The sequence below is a fragment of the Vigna radiata genome, chromosome 4 (genome assembly GCF_000741045.1).
Source record: "Vigna radiata var. radiata cultivar VC1973A chromosome 4, Vradiata_ver6, whole genome shotgun sequence".
In the NCBI taxonomy this organism is placed as follows: Eukaryota; Viridiplantae; Streptophyta; class Magnoliopsida; order Fabales; family Fabaceae; genus Vigna; species Vigna radiata.
This window is the reverse complement of record NC_028354.1, coordinates 13,500,898-13,517,518: the sequence shown is the minus strand read 5'-3', so window position 1 is coordinate 13,517,518 and position 16,621 is coordinate 13,500,898. Positions and strand designations below refer to the sequence as shown.

General features: G+C 31.0%; 1 protein-coding gene across 1 annotated transcript; it reads right to left on the bottom strand.

The window, feature by feature from the left end:
* Positions 1-564: 564 nt before the first annotated feature.
* LOC106759395 (DEAD-box ATP-dependent RNA helicase 8) lies at positions 565-6,848 on the bottom strand. Its single transcript, XM_014642551.2, has 10 exons — positions 6,002-6,848; positions 4,848-4,908; positions 4,071-4,305; positions 2,974-3,212; positions 2,274-2,525; positions 2,017-2,197; positions 1,611-1,699; positions 1,461-1,534; positions 1,272-1,386; positions 565-896 (listed from the first exon to the last, which is right to left on the bottom strand). The coding sequence occupies exons 1-9, from the start codon at positions 6,322-6,324 to the stop codon at positions 1,308-1,310; spliced, it is 1,533 nt and encodes a 510-aa protein (XP_014498037.1). The 5' UTR covers positions 6,325-6,848; the 3' UTR covers positions 565-896; positions 1,272-1,307.
* Positions 6,849-16,621: the final 9,773 nt, after the last annotated feature.

Below are 16,621 nucleotides of genomic sequence, written 5' to 3'. Positions count from 1 at the left end.
TTCATATGGAGGGAAGCCAAATCATGGAATCATAATTTCCAGTTTTAATATGATTTGAAGGAAGGAATTACACCACAAAAGTTTCACATCATTCTGAGTACCTTCTACTTTGGCGATCCCTGTTTTTTACTTCCCTTCAAGGAAAAAATCTATAATTTTTTTATGCTTTAAAATACATGGATTTTGCTAGTGACTCCTGAAGATATCTTTTTCCAAGAATAATGTTAAAAGAATTTGAAGAGAAGAACAGTTAAAACCATGTCACACACACTCAGGATTAGGATAAATAATGACTTCCCATTTTTGTTCATCAATTACAAATTTAATATAAAGTTTAAAGATTTTAGAAATAACTGTTCCATGATTGTGTTGACGTTATGGTTATGATTGTTATTATATATTGTTAGATCGTTATGTAACTTGAGATGCACTTTCTCCGTATCCCACTTGTTCATGATTCATACTTCAAATATGTTAATCCAATATGTGAATAAGTGGTTCGTACAAATCGTTTATGCTAACAATTGAAGACCTTAACTGCGAAGAGTGACTACTGCAAATACATTGGCAGAAGAAACAACATATTATTCTAGAATCAAAAGGGACGTCTTCATAGTAAGGTACATCTAAGTAAACAGTTAAAAGGATTACTGAGGAAATGAAAATCAAACACAGCTGCAAATGTAAAACATGGAAACCCAAACTGGAACCCCCATTTATGTAACATTTGAAAGCCCAAATTAAACTTTCTGAAAGTCCTAATTATAATGTTCAAAAGCTCTCAAAACCCACAAATTAAGAAAAAACATTAAACAAAGGGTCTGACAATTCCCCTATATTCATAGTGCATCCTTATACAAAGTATTCACACCTGCTTGACCAACAATCACATCAACCTGTAAAAAAGATATACATGATCACAAACCAGTAATAGCAACTGCATAATTGAATTGTATAGCAGTGTCAATAAAAATTAGAAAACATAAACCATATCAAATGAAACCAAACCCCCATGAGACAATAGATAAAGCTGTTTTGAAAGGTTAAACTTTGATTTCGTAATTATGGAAATTAAAATAGATTAAAAAAAGAGTACATGTTTTCCAAACAAAATTTTCACATCAACTTTCATTAGTGGGAAAGAAAATCTATTTACAGATATTTGCATGTAAAAATATATACGTTAATTTTTACTTTTGAAATCAAAACCCTTTTCAAGAACAACAACGGCCATTATAAGTATGAAACTAAAAGGTTTTCCTATTACTCACCACAGTTGTGAATAGAATCAAGGTATTTATCACCAATCACCGGCAATATATTGCTTGATCAATGTGTGGCGGAATTTGTTTTATTTCAGTGCCAAGTTCTTGTTCAATTCTATATCTGGAAAAAATAAATGGAAACCCATGAGAAATCTATAGGAATTTTGAACGAAAGTCAATATAATAAATACTTACAAATTGAAGCGATCCTCATAGGTGATCAAATTCACTGCTAAACCTAGGTGCCCAAACCTCCCTGAACGACCAACCTGCATAACAGAACATCCATAAGAACACAACCATTATAGCAGTGGGCAGAAAGCAGAAATTGAACATAGAGCATACCCTGTGTAGGTAGGTTTCTGAGTTCTTGGGAAAATCAAAATTAATAACAACATTGACTGCTTGGATGTCTATTCCCCTAGTGAAGAGATCTGTAAATGTTTCAGAACAAGGGAGACAGATGAAAAGTTATAGTTATACCTATTAGGGACAATAAGATAAAAAATTTAGCAAATTCCATCAAGCAGATATATTTAACTAAGGACATGTGGCATGAAATATTACTGAATACCACCACCGCATTAATCAATTACACTAACCAAACAAATATACAATATACTACTATTCACCATCCACTCAGGTGATTTCTGAAACAATATAACAGTTGGAAATAGTTATTGCCCGGATATCAACAGAATAAAAAGACTCTGCTCATTTATAGCAGGACGCTAAAATGCCTGCAACATACCAGTACAAACAAGATTTCTGCAGGCACCATTGCGGAAGTCATGAAATACTCTATTACGGTGGTCTTGCAACATCTTTGCATGGATATAGAAACACGAATACCCAAGTTCAGTGATTTTCTTGGCAAGAAGTTCAACCCGATTCACAGAATTGCAGAAAATGATTGACTGGTTTATTTGCAGCTGAAATTGATACTGTTGTTATTACTACATTCAAAGATGGCATATGGAAAATCCAGAGTATCTTGACATAGATTACCTTAGAGAAAAGAGTATTTAGGCAGTGGACTTTCTGCCTCTCTTCAACAAATGCATAATATTGTGTAATACCTTTCAGAGTTAGCTCATCCATAAGGTTAATAACGTATGGCTTACGTAGATATCTATCTTTGAAGTCCTTTACAGTAACAGGAAATGTAGCAGAAAACATTAGAATTTGACGGGTTCCAGGAAGAAATTGAATCAGCTGTTCTATTGAAGGTTGGAACTCTGGGGAGAGAAGCTTATCAGCCTGAGAGAAAATTATATAAAACCTCGTTATTGTCCTTTCTCTTTTTTGGTTTGATACACAAACAATACATTATTGATGCAGAAGTTACACGTACAAAGAGGAAATAAAGAAACCTAAGAACAAGAAACATGACATATACCATGTCAATCTCTACGTACATCACCATCCAGTAAACATTCTAACATTTTATTCCAAATAAATTCATCAAGTAAAAGAATATCAGAAGAATTAATATTGAAAGTTCCAGAGAATGAATATGAAAGGGAAAGATCATTGGCTCAATATTTATAACATGAATCAGAGTCACAATAAACAAAGCCATTGCTTCTGCTAACACCATCCAATCATTTCTTAACCTCATCTTCAATCCCTTTTGTAATGCTATATACAGTATAAATTAACTAATGTAACTCTATCATTTAGTAAATTTCAAGATAAATGTAACTACCTCATCCATAACAAGCATAGAGCAATCTTTCAGAATGCAAACACCCTTCTTTGCAAGATCTAATATTCTTCCTGGAGTTCCAACTAGCAGATGAACCGGTTGATATAAACGCATAATATCATCTTTCAGGCTGGTACCACCTGTTGTGACCATAACTTGAATTTTCAAATGTTTTCCAAGTTCTTTACACACTTGGGATGTTTGCAAAGCCAGCTCTCGAGTTGGGACCAATATTACAACTGCATTACAGTATATAACAAAGGCATTGATCAAGACATGAGTGAAGCCTAAAATCAATGCTCATTCAAAGATATAATAGACATTAAATAACTACAAATAACAAATAAATTAATCATGCATCAACAATGCAGCCAAAGAAATACTATTTTCAAACTTTGGCACCATAATCTATTTGTGCATGGACAAGACAACAAAAAAATTGGCAGCCACATGTTCAACAATCAATATATACATACAAGGAGAAATTATAGGATACGCAAAAGACTAGTATACATAATTTATACATTCATCAAATATTTCTTATCCAATAAAAAAAAAGTTTGTTTAAAGAAATGTTCAAAACCTACAGTTAAAATTAAGAGAAATTACTCCAAAAATTTATTCTCAAAGAATTGGGGGCTGACTGTTTAAGCTTTTAAAAATACTCTCTGGCTCTGGAGAATAGCACTAAAACACTTAGTTTTAGATTTTTACAAAATGATTATAATTTTTTTATAAAACGTGGCTTCATAAAAAAACACTTAAAAAGGTCAAAGAAATGAGCAATTATTATCTTTCTGGACCATGGACAAAATGCTGAAAGAAGGTAAGGAAATTAAAACAACATCAAATCAAGCTTGTTTAAGTGAATACTCGAGAAATAATGTTACTAAACTAGTTCGACCTTCCCTATCAACAATCATAAATATTAGTTAATTCCCTCTCTGCATAAGTTTTAATAAGAAAACACTGCTTAGTGAGCCAACAAGCAGCCAGCTACAAGAAAGGCGAATAAACTAAAAATAATAAACATAATCATTTCAACTATATTTATGAGAATTCTTAAAATTCTTAAAATGCACAATTAGAGGCTGAACCTTGAATAACATTATTATCCTGGTCAATTTTTTCCAATGCTGGAATACAAAATGCAGCTGTTTTGCCTGTTCCATTTTTAGCCCTAGCAAGAATGTCACTACCAGTAAGAGCAATGGGAATGCTTTCTTCTTGAATAGGAGATGGCCTCTCAAAACCCTTCTCATATATTCCCATAAGCAGCTCACGCTTCAAAAAGTAATCCTCAAATTCATTGCCTTTAGTTGCTGTCACATCCTGAGAAAGAAATGAATAACGCTCAAGACTGACAAAATAATATATAATATAAAGTTAACAGTATTGAATCACATAAAATAAAAGGTTTAAAACAGATAACTCATGGACGATAGCATCTAATTAGACCTTCAAATAGACATAAAGTTATAAGATAAAGGTTCATTTAGCCTTCAATTTAGCATAAAATTCAATTTCATCAAACAAAAATAAACCTCCAAACAAAAGAAATGATACTGAACCGGTTACAACTTACAATCACTAGAATCTGAGTACATTTCCTATATCTCTAGAATTGCAACAAAGTGTGATTACGAGAGATTCTTAAATTTAATTGTCCAAATTACTGAAAAATTTCAATCTTAAATGCCTAAATAACAGAGTATATATTGTACTAAATAAGGCATTGATCAACAAAATGCCAGCTATCACCCATGTAGAGAATCAGCTCAACAAAAACATTTCAATCTAAAGCATGATGCATATCTCATATAATCATAAACTTCAAACACAAGATCCACACTTCTCAATTTTCAGAACCATACCTCTGTCTTGTAGCGTGTATCAGGTGCAGGGATGTTTAGTCTTGCCTTCCAATCTTGTGAACTAAAAAATAAAAACAATTGAGGATAAAATTAGAACAATTATTTCCTTAGGCAAATAGCTTTGCCTACAGGTAAATATATTTGAACTTAACATGTCATTTTCGAACTTTTCACTTTCACATACTCAAAATTCGGCAAACATTTGTAGTTCCATAATACATTTGCAACACCAAGGAACTAAGCCTCAATAGTGAACAATTATACATTATCAACTCACTTTGAATTTAAACATAAATACACAACAGAAATTAATGTAAATATTAATGATCATGCCAGACAGAATTTATTAAGAAAAGAATCAGAACCTAGAACCTTAGAAAACCACAGACAGAGATTTAGTTTTACAGCTCAAATTTGAGTGTCAACGACATTTACAATATAAATTACATTATCTTCTAAAATCCTTGATTACACAAAAAATCCCGATCCCCTAGCATAAAACAACAGGATCTCCATTCATAAAAGAAAACAAAAGAAGAATTCCAACAAATGCTACCCTTTAGCAACCCATATTATCAAAACCAAGTTGTTGGTTGACAGACTGTTTTCACCATTACAATAAAAAAAAAAAAAAAAAAAAAAAAAAAACAAAAAACCGAAATCTCTAGAACTCTCTGAACTACAGAGAGACCACAATAACTACATATCTCCCACGTGAGAAGATACGCTTTCCTTCTATAGTTACACATCCTCTTAGACACCACAATAGACAGGCAACCTCTCACCCACACAACTAAATAACCATTGAAAATGTCTCAAGACAAAAAACTTTATCCATTCCAACTCCAAAAAACTCAACAAATCCAACATCCTTCATTAATCCCATCACAACACACGTCCGTCCAACTCGCAACGTAATTTTTAATTTTTTAAAGCGATTACAGTAGCCACACCGAGAAATTGCAGACAAATGCAGTCGCAATTGCAGTCACAATTCGGCCACAAGAGAAATCAAAAACCTTGACATTGCAGCCTAAATGGAAGCGACGAACCATTTTTAAAAACCTTCGCAATTTCAAGAAATCGATCAAGTCCCAATTTAAATAAACAGACACCGAGACACAAAGAACAAAAACAATAAGGTCAAAAAAGACCTTGAGTCAACGGCTTCAGACTGTACAGTCTTCTCAACCTCCTCCACAACGTTGGTGTCGGTCCCACCACCTAACTGGTTCCTTCTCAACCACTGTTGCTGTTGTTGTTGCTGCTGCTGATGTTGATGGTGTTGATGATGTTGTTGCTGTTGCTGATGGTGGTGGTGGTTCTGTTGATACTGCTGCGGATGATGGTGCTGCACCATGTGCCTCTGCACATATTGATGTTGCTGATGTGGCCTCGGTTGAAACCCAGGGTTCGAGTTCAACCCTCTTCCTAACCCCATCCCAGGTGGGTACCTCTCTCTATCTCTATTGTTCATCCCTCCGATCTAAAAACCAAAAATTTCTATGCAAAAACAATGTACAAGAAGCTGCTAAACTCTACAAGGCACGAAGCTAGGGTTTCCTGAGGGTCGCTGGATTCGGAAACCGTTGGCGAATTCTCGAAATGGGGTTGCGATTGGGGCCTAGACTAACAAAATCCGAGGGGGAAAATCGGGAATTTCTCAGGCTATCATACAAAGACCCAAAAAAAAATTGGGTGGGTCGGGTTGAAATTTGGAGCAAGAATTTGTACAGATCTACAGCAGTTAAAAGGGTTGATTGGATTGGAGGCAGAGATTTGATGAAGGTGGAGAGGAAATGGAGGAAGAAGCAGTGTGGCTTTCTTTGAATTTCTTCTGTGAATTCAATGAAATTTGATTTGGTGAAATTAGGGCGTCAAAATGGGATTGCTGGTAATTACATCATGGCCCCTCTTCTTCTCCATTTATTAAGTGTAAGCATTTCACTTTCACACTTTGGATTTTCTTCATCATCTTTCTTCAATAAATTAAGGATTATGGAATCATGGATCATTCTTCTCTTGTAAGAGATATACCTTTTAAAAAAATAACAAAACAATACATGGTTTCACACTATTGTTTTTCGGTGTTTTTCTCATCATTAGAATGAAATTGTTGTTGCTGTCTATATAATATTTTTATTAATTATTAAAGTTTGACTGTAAAAATTATTCAATAATTATAAATGTTATTTAATTAATTATTAACAATTATGTTAAACTTTAAATTTATTCAATGATGTAAATAATATTAAATTAATCTTTTTATGAAAAATATTTTAAGTTGACTGGAAAATTCATTTTGAACACAAGATACAAGAAAAAAATAAGTTTTCCAAATACGTTTAATCAAATAACTGGCAATTTGTAAGAGAAATTTTTCTCACCTCCGCCCACAAACACAGAAAATATCAATAAAATATATTGTATTCAAATCTAATAAAAAATAAATTGAATAATATTAAATTTAATAAATATTTCTTTTTTTACATTTTTTGGTCTTTAACCTATTTTTTCATTTATTTCTTCGATGACATGATAGTTATTAGAAGTATTGTTGCATGTTTTTGTAGACTCCAATCTTTGATCTCTGATTTCAAATAATGGGTTGAGAGGGATACATCATAAAGACATTCGTATATCCTTCTGAAAAGTGGGTATGAGGTTATTTTATTATATATATATTCAATAACTAAATCGTTTAATTAATATGCTTGAATCAACTTCGTTTATGAATCAATATAATTCAATAATTTATTCCACAAAATCATTATAAATGACTGTTTATTTTTCGTTTTGTTTTTTTTTTCTTTTTCTAATTAGATTATGTAGAACTTAATTAAAAACGAAACTTCTGACCCCAAATTCTTTATTCAAATTTTATTTGTAAGATTAAATAATTGCATATCCAAATAACACGTTTAATGTAAAATCTTCAGATAAAATAAATTTCAATTTCTAGTGAAGGTTCTTTAGTCTCGTAATATTTAATCTTCTTCTTTTGCACTTTCTTTTAGTAAGGGTGGCCCAATCCCAAAAGTAAATGAAGACACTTATCATGTTGCAATCCCAAGTGATGTTTTCAAATCTAATGACGTGTTTGGTAATGATTTTTCATTTTTTTTTTGAAATAATCTTTTTTCTTCCTTTTTTTCCCAAGAATTCTTCCTTTAGTATATTTATAAAACGGATATTTTAACAACATTTTTTGACAATTTTTTTGACAACAGGACACGTGTCATCATTTCATTCGTCTGTTTGAATTTATTTTAAAAGAATATTTGAAACGAACTAAGTTGTTAAAGAAACTTTTTCCTTATAAAACTACTGAATGCAAGGTTACCAAAGTATAACTCGGATCCATTGGTATAATAAAATAAATAAAAATAAAAAAAGTGACTAAAAATAATTAAAAATATTTAGACGAAGTAGGCTAAAAAGTAAATAAAAGTAGAAAATAAGCATTAATCTTGTTTTATTTTTATTGGGCCAAATAAGTAAAATTATTTTGATTCCTTTTAATTTCATTAGACAGTTAAATAGAAAAAGGAGTAATAGTTTTGGGTATTAATGATTTGAGTAGTAAAAGTTAGAAATGATGATGAATTAGTATTATTGGGTAGCTTTTAAGTTATTGTAAAGAAAAGTAATTGATATCTGACAGAAATGAAGGGTGCTTTGGAATAGTGATTGTTGATAAGATTGGTTTTGAAAGAGCACCACATATTTGGCATTTTGTTTGAACAACTTAACATAATGATTTGGACAAAAAGCATATCCATTATTTTTATCCATATTATGATTTGAGAACTTTCAATTAAAAGCTAACACAACATTAGAGAGAGAGGGTTCTATCTAGTAGCTTTAATTGCATTATAATATGTTTAGTTATTTGAAAGAGGTTACTGACATATTATCATGAAAGGATAATGATATATACACAATATTTTAATATTGATTATGTGTCAATACGTGATTGATAAAAATTATTCCATAATCATATATAATACTTTACTCTCTCGTTTCTATTTAATAAATTTAAACTCATGAATCGATTTCTCAACAAGCATGCACCAACATATGCATCACATACATCACATAAATGATATATTATTTATTTTGCATTTTCTTTTTCCTTTCTTTGTCTACAGCTTAAATTTCTCAGTGGCAAATGATTGCAGTAGAATCTGTAATCTCCTGTCAACCTTAAACATTATAAAAGGAAATTGAAATCTTGTCATGCAATTGCGTGTCTGCCGGAGAAACTCAGCATTGATGCTAATATTCTGCTGAAACATTTTTTTCTGAAGACAATGTTTGTTAGAATTTAAGTACTTATTATATTTAAATACTAATTTTATTCTTATATTCCTTGAATTTATTAAATTTATTTTTAATATATTTTTTCAATTTAATCTTAAATTTAGTTAATTTAATTTAATTTAATCTTTTTTTATTGATATCATCTAAATAATTAATGGATAATGAACTGTCATTATAAGTTTTTTTTATTTTTTCAATTTTTTAAAAAAATGTTTACGTATCAATCTAATGTCGTGTTAGATGTGAGGATTAGTGACATGCGTCATAGGGAATATATTTTATTTTTATATTCTTTATTTTTATTTTATTTAGTCTTTTTTTTAAATAAAAGAATTTTTAAATTAAAATTAAATTAAATTTTTATATAAATATAATGGTGATATTTTTACTAAAATTCCTATTTTTATTAAATATTTTTAATTTCTTTTATATTTACCATAAGCTTGTTTAGGTTAAAATTATTAAATATTTTTATATTCTTTTATACTTTTACCATAAGAATTCACAGCAATAAAAAATTAGACAAAGTGGGAGAATAATAATAAAAAATTATAATTTTGTTTTATTTTTAATTTTATTAATTTATCAATAAATTTCAAATGTAAGATAATAATTATTTTATTTATTCGTTTTAATAAAGTAGTGATATTTTTTAAGTATCTATTTAAAATAGAATAAGGTTATCTATGTAGTTCTTAAACAGAAATGTGAAAAGATGGGTGTTATAAATCTTCAGTTAAGACATTGTAAGAAAATTGAGAAATAAGCAATGAAAGTTGCAAATTAACTGGTGTTATTTATTTTTCTATTTATATTTGTACCTTTTTAAAATGTAATATTTGATGTATTTGATTATATACTTCCATTTTCTAAGATGTTTGAAAATTATTATCATGATGTAATTTTGATTTATTAGTTGACATGTGTTATATGCATTTAAGTGGTGTATATTCTAATTTTTTTATTGAATAATTTAAAATGATTGACCTCTAATATGAACATTAAAACAAAAATAGTAATTTTTAACATTAAAACACTTTTTTCTTTCAATAATTTTCTTATGTATCCTAATTTTTATATTTTTTTTTCTTTTTAATAAAGTCGTAAAATGATTTATTTTACAAAATTATTTTCACTTTATATTTGAATTTTAATACTGTGTACCAAAATTTACTAATTATTATTATGTGTCATCCGATTTTATTTTATTTTAGTTACTTGTTTTTTCAATTAAGTTTAAGAGCAAAGTGCTCTCAATCTGAAATTGAGAGAAGGATAAATTTCAAAGAAAAAAATTGAGAGAAATAAACAAAGTCTAGATATCTTGCTTAGCTTACCTTTGAACTTTAATAACAATGTCAACTTTTTTTTTTTTGTTTTTTATAAATAATTACATTTTGAGTTATACTAATCTAATTATACTACTTATCCTTATTTATTTTATGTTTTGTTTAGTGATAGGAAGCTTTTAGTGAAATATCTTGAGAAGTAACAAGAACAATTAACAAATGTAATCATGGAATGGAAGAACAACGATTTTGGACACCACATAATCCATGCCATGTGCCACAAAGGCATAAAATAAGGTCCTCCGATAAAGCAACCACTTTGGGCTGTAACTCCATAGCTTTGGGTTCTAGCAAGTGAGAGAGCACAACCATGCAACACTGGTGGCCACACTAGAATGCCACCTTCATCCTTACATATCGCGCTGGACACATTCACATAAGCTTGATACGAGTTGTGACGCCTAGTGATAGAGGACTTGTGTTGGGCAAGATTTATTCTAATGTGGAAATTATTTCCTATTTCTTCTTGGTTGCTCGATGGAAAAGGATTTTGGTTGTTTGGAAACAAAAAACACTTCTTGAAAAGCTTAGAGGTGTGCTAGTATTTGTTGGAACACTTCCTTCTTTCTCATTGTATCTTCATCTTCCATGTCTCACTTTATAGCAAGAGCTAAATCCATTTTGTTGGAATAGATGTAACCACTGAATTCTTGTATATTTTGCAATGATTTGAAATATATATATTCCTTTGTCATTAAATACTAGTTTTCTTGTTTCTTTGCTTAATGCTTGGTTTAGTTTGGCCAACTATAACTTGATACTCGGTTCATTATATGTTGGAAAATATCTTTTGTAATCTAGAACTGAAAAAGGAATCCTAATGGAGTTTGTGTTTGTGAATGGAGCTTGACTCATTAGTTTAAGGGAGAATTGGATGTATCTTAGGTTGAATGAACCAGTATAAAAATTCTGCTTTATTGTTTTCTTCTTTAAAAACCTTTATTAAGTTTTCTACGCCTGAATATACCCCTTGTTTATTAATCTTTTGAAAACCTATAATATGTTATTGGCAAAAACTTTTAGAAACAATATTCCCCCTTCCTCTAGTGTTTCCTTGTGTATTTTTATATTATTGATGCACAAATTTAATTTCTTGCAAAAAAATTAAATGTATCCAATTATTTTGTAGTTTAGATTAGTTTTTTGTTGCATGATTATTTGGTATCACTAGTGCAAAAACGTTGTTTAACATCACCCCTTAGATGTCGATTCTGTGAAAATCCGACGTCTATTACTGCACGATGGCATTATCGTAAATAAATTGGAAAACTAGACGTCCGTTTTGATGTCAGGCGACGTCTATGACATCATAGACGTCGCACCTGTCGCAAACTGACGTCCAATTGCCTGAGGTATGTGATAAGATAGTCCATTGACGTCGGTGTTCACGAGGACCGACGTCTACTAGACTGCAATTAATGCTGCCCATCAAATTCCCAGGAGCTTAGACGTCGACTAGCAAGGGCACCAACGTCTACGTCACTGACAAGAAATCAAACGTCAACCAGTTCAGCTTTAGACGTCGAATAGACGTCGGATCCCGTGAAAAAGCGACGTCGACTAGGCTACAATTAATGTCGTTCACCTAATTCCCCAGGCAATTAAACGTCACGTAGTCAAACGCCGACATCTAAGGCCTGTCTGGAAGGCGGGAAGACAAAAATTCTTCAATGTAGACGTCGGTTCCGATAGGCACCGACGTCTAAGTTCCTGTATTTTTACCAAATTCGAGGGTTTTAGACGTCGGCTGTGAGGGGCACCGACGTGAACTACCCTAACAGAAAACCAAAACGTCAATGTTTTCAACTTCATAGACGTCGGATCCCCTGAAACACCGACATCTATAGACGTCAGTTTCTAGAACAATCGACGCCCCATTTCATTTTAAATAGACCGTAGACTCTTCTCACCATTCAGTTCTGATCTCGTCTTCATATCTTCTCCTGTTTCTCTGCTTCTCCTCTTCTTTTACTCGTTTGCGCACCTCTACTTTTTATCTCTTGTGGCATTGCATTGTCGTTTCTCAATATGTTATTGTCTTCGTCCTCTCCTTTTTCTCTCTTGCATCCCAGGTGAGTGTTTTTTTTTAATGCTTACCGTATAACTTTCTTTAATTTTTTATCGATTATCTTGTGGTTCAACTGATTAAAATTTGTTTTCTTTGTGTTGTGTTTTAGTGCAGTTTTGATCCTCTCTTTGGGTAACATAGTGTAACATTCTCCCTTTGCTGGTTTCCTCACAAATAGAGTGGCGATCTTTTGAGTTTTCTATGGTTTCCGACCCAAAATGGAACTTGGGTCCTTGTCTAGTTCTCGTGTCACCGTAATTTTTTTATTTTGCGGTTGAATAATGGGAAGTAGTCATGGACCCAGGTTCGGTTTTGGGTTGAATGTCATTGAAGATTCAAAAGACGCAAGCTTTTTTTGTGGGGAAACTAGCGAGAGGAGAGTGTTACACAATGGTACCGAAAGTCTGGATCAAAACTGCACTAAAACACAACGTCCTTGTTAGATGTCGGTTAGTGCATGGTCCGACATCTATAAGAACATAGACGTCGGTTAGTGTCATTTACAACCTCTATATATTCATGTTGACGTCGGTTTAGGAATAAGTGGACGTCTATATAAAGTAAATAGACATCGGTTTGAGTATAAGTAGACATTTATATAGACGTCGGTGGATATCGTTAACTGACGGGTATATAGACGTCGGTTGGATGAATTCCGACGTCACATAAACGTCACCCATATAGACGTTGGTTGGGAAAGTGACGCTAAAAGCCCAAATTAACCAACGTTAAACAACGTTTTTGCACTACTGTATTACACATGTCTCTTGTGAAAATTTTACCAATAACTACTTGCATGACTGATACGTTGTCAAAGAGTTAACACATGATTATCATTTAAGAGGAGGGTTTTGTTCTATCATTATAGGAAGGCTGCCCGTTGGAGCTATTATTTTACTTTTGAATGGGGAAACAGCTCTTTATGAATGTTATTATGTGAGCATTTGTGTGATTTTTCTTTTCTGTTTATTTATTTATTTTATTAATTTTGTTAAGGGAAAAGATTGTTGTTTATTATTTTTAAGAAAATGTTTTGCCATTACTATGTTAGCTTACTTTCTAATTTTATTTGTAATTTTCTTTTATTTTTACTGATATGATTGTGTAGTGCATTCTTATATTACATAGGAGTAAGGAATGATTCAGGTAAAAGATACACAATAGTCAATAATGAAAGTTAGACAAAATAAAAAAAAATATAAAATACTTCTATATTACATCAGAGTTTGATTTACTGTTATCAATTTATAGAAAAAATTAAATATAAAATTTTTGAATGTAATACATTGTTTATTTTTATTTATTTGTTTTAATGAAGTGGAAACATTTTTTTAAAATATCTATTTAAAGTAGAAAAGAAGGTAACATTTGATTACTTCCATTTTGTAAGATGTTTGAAAATAATTATCATGATATAATTTTAGTAACATGTGTTATATGTATTTAAGTTATGTATACTCTAATTTTTTATTGAATAATTTGAAATGATTGACCTCTAATATGAACATTAAAACAAAAATAGTAATTTTCAACATTAAAACTATGTCATGAAAAATAAAACCACGATTTTTTTTAATCATTTAATTTTCTTATGTATCATAATTATTATATATTTTCTTTTTAATAATGACCTAAATGATTTATTTTATTCAATTATTTTCACTACTATTTTATTTTATTTTAATTATTTGACTTGTTTTTTTTAATTAATTTAATTCTATTATGTTATTTCATTTCATTTTCGTATAAAGTGAAATATATAAAAAGTTACATAATATACAAAATTGTTATATAAAGATCATATCTGTTGTTTTCCTTAAATTCATCGCGGTGAAATGTACCTTAAGTTTTTTTTTTCTTTTCATAATATATATATATATATGGGGTTTGTTAACACGCGTACGCTTGTTTTTGAGTTGGTACGTTTTAACAATGTGTACCGGATTATAGTAGACAAAAATACCCTCATTTATCATGGATTCTACGTTTTAAGGTCAACGATATTTAAATAATTTTCATTCTCAAAACTAAAAAAAAAAAATCAAACCCCCAAACCCATCCTCACCTCCCTCATTCCTCTCAACCCTTTCTCTTTCATCTCTCTCACTCTAACATTTTCTCTGTCATCCATAGTCTCCCTCAGCCACACACAACAACCCGTGACATTGTAATTTGTTACTCTTGCTCTATTCGTTCATTTGAAGGATGTGTTATATATTTTTCCTTATTATTATTAAATTTCATTTTTAAACTAAATCATGTAAATAAAACCTTCATAAATCAATTAAATTTTCATACATAATTTACACATCTACACCACATTTCATTATATTTTTAAAGAACAAGATATTTCCCTCTATTGTCCTTTTCCCTTTACACAAAGTGTTTCTTTTTCCTTTCTCTTTTGGTATGGTATATATGATGTAAGATTACAACCTAGAATTGAAAGAATTGTACTCCTAGGGAGCTCTTCTATACCTATTTCTTTAATTTCCTTATGTCTCTTTTTTATCACTGAATCAATTTCTACAGGCGTTTAGAATAAACTTTTGGCAAGGGTTTCTGATTTTTTTTTTCAATTGGGGCAACAGTAGGGATGACAGAGAAAATGTTGGAGTGAGAGATGAAAAAGAAAGGGTTGAGAGGAATGAGGGAGATGAGGAAGGATTTGGGTTTTTTTTTTTTTTTTTAGTTTTGAGAATGAAAATTATTTAAATATCCTTGACCTTAAAACTTAGAATCCATGATAAATGAGGGTATTTTTGTCTACTATAATCCGGTACACATTGTTAAAACGTACCAACTGAGAAACAGGCGTATGCGTGTTAACAAACCCATATATATATATATATATATATATATATATATATATATATTAAAATACTCTATTACGGTGGTCTTGTAACATCTTTGCATGGATATAGAAACACAAATACCCAAGTTAAGTGATTTTTTTGGCAAGAAGTTCAACCCGGTTCAGGGAATTGCAAAAAAAAAATTGATTGGTTTATTTGCAAATGAAATTGTTAGAAGACTCACATGGATTAGATATAAGGTTAATTTATAATATATATATATATATATAAATGAGTATAAATCTCATATTATAAGTCGGTTTATGGGATTGAGTTAGGCTTAAAGTTCACTTTTTAACATGATATCGTTTGTTAGATATATTGTTTTATTGAAGGTTGGAACTCTGAGAAGAAGAAAAGTTCATTAGTCTGAGAGAAAATTATACAAAACCTCGTTATTGTCATGAAAGAAATTGACATTAGTATATTAATGAGCAAGAAATATATTTATACGTATAAGAGTGTTAAAATCTATGAAAACGCTTCTTTGACACCAAAGTTTTGACACTCTTTTGACACTACCACATATCGTTTGTCAATTGGTCGTGTTTGAAAAGAAAGAAATGAGGTTTTAATAATCAAGCAGGGGCATATTTGGAAGGTGAAAAAAATGAAATTTCGTTTCGCGGTTTCTTTTCACTGATCACTCTCGTCTCTCGTTCTCTCATTGCCACACACTCTCTCTCGCACTCTTATCGCCACTTTCTCGCGCGCACTCTCTCTCGTTCGCTCATGCCACTCTTTGTCTCGCGTTCTCTGAGTTTTGTGTCTCTCTCATTTGCATGAGCATTGTTGTGGGTCTCTCGCGTTCTCTGCTTTCTCTCATTTGGCAAGTTGAAGTGCTCGAACACTAACTTAATCTCCATTAGAGAGGTTTTCTTCTTGTTTCGCGAAACCTAATGATATTGTTGTTGACTCTTTGGCAAGCATACCAAATCGTTCAAGTAGTAAAACCGGATATCGTTTCCCAAGATAGTCGGTTAACACTTGACAATCATATAATTTCTAACTAACCTAGACTAAAGAATTCTTCCATAATTTGAGTTTTGTGCAATTAAAGTAAACACAAAACAATAAATAGAAAAAGTGATCTTTGACACTCAAACACTTGGAAATGGTAAGATTAGAAATGAAGGGGAATGGTATTGTTGGGGGTATGCTTTCACCTACTGCACTCTT

Coding starts and splice junctions, on each gene's coding strand:
- LOC106759395 (XM_014642551.2), bottom strand. CDS start 6,324: ATGAACAATAGAGATAGAGAGAGGTACCCACCTGGGATGGGGTTAGGA. Junction 4,909..6,001: donor TCTGAAGCCGTTGACTCAAG/GTCTTTTTTGAC, acceptor TTTATTTTTTAG/TTCACAAGATTGGAAGGCAA. Junction 2,198..2,273: donor TAAATACTCTTTTCTCTAAG/GTAATCTATGTC, acceptor TATCAATTTCAG/CTGCAAATAAACCAGTCAAT.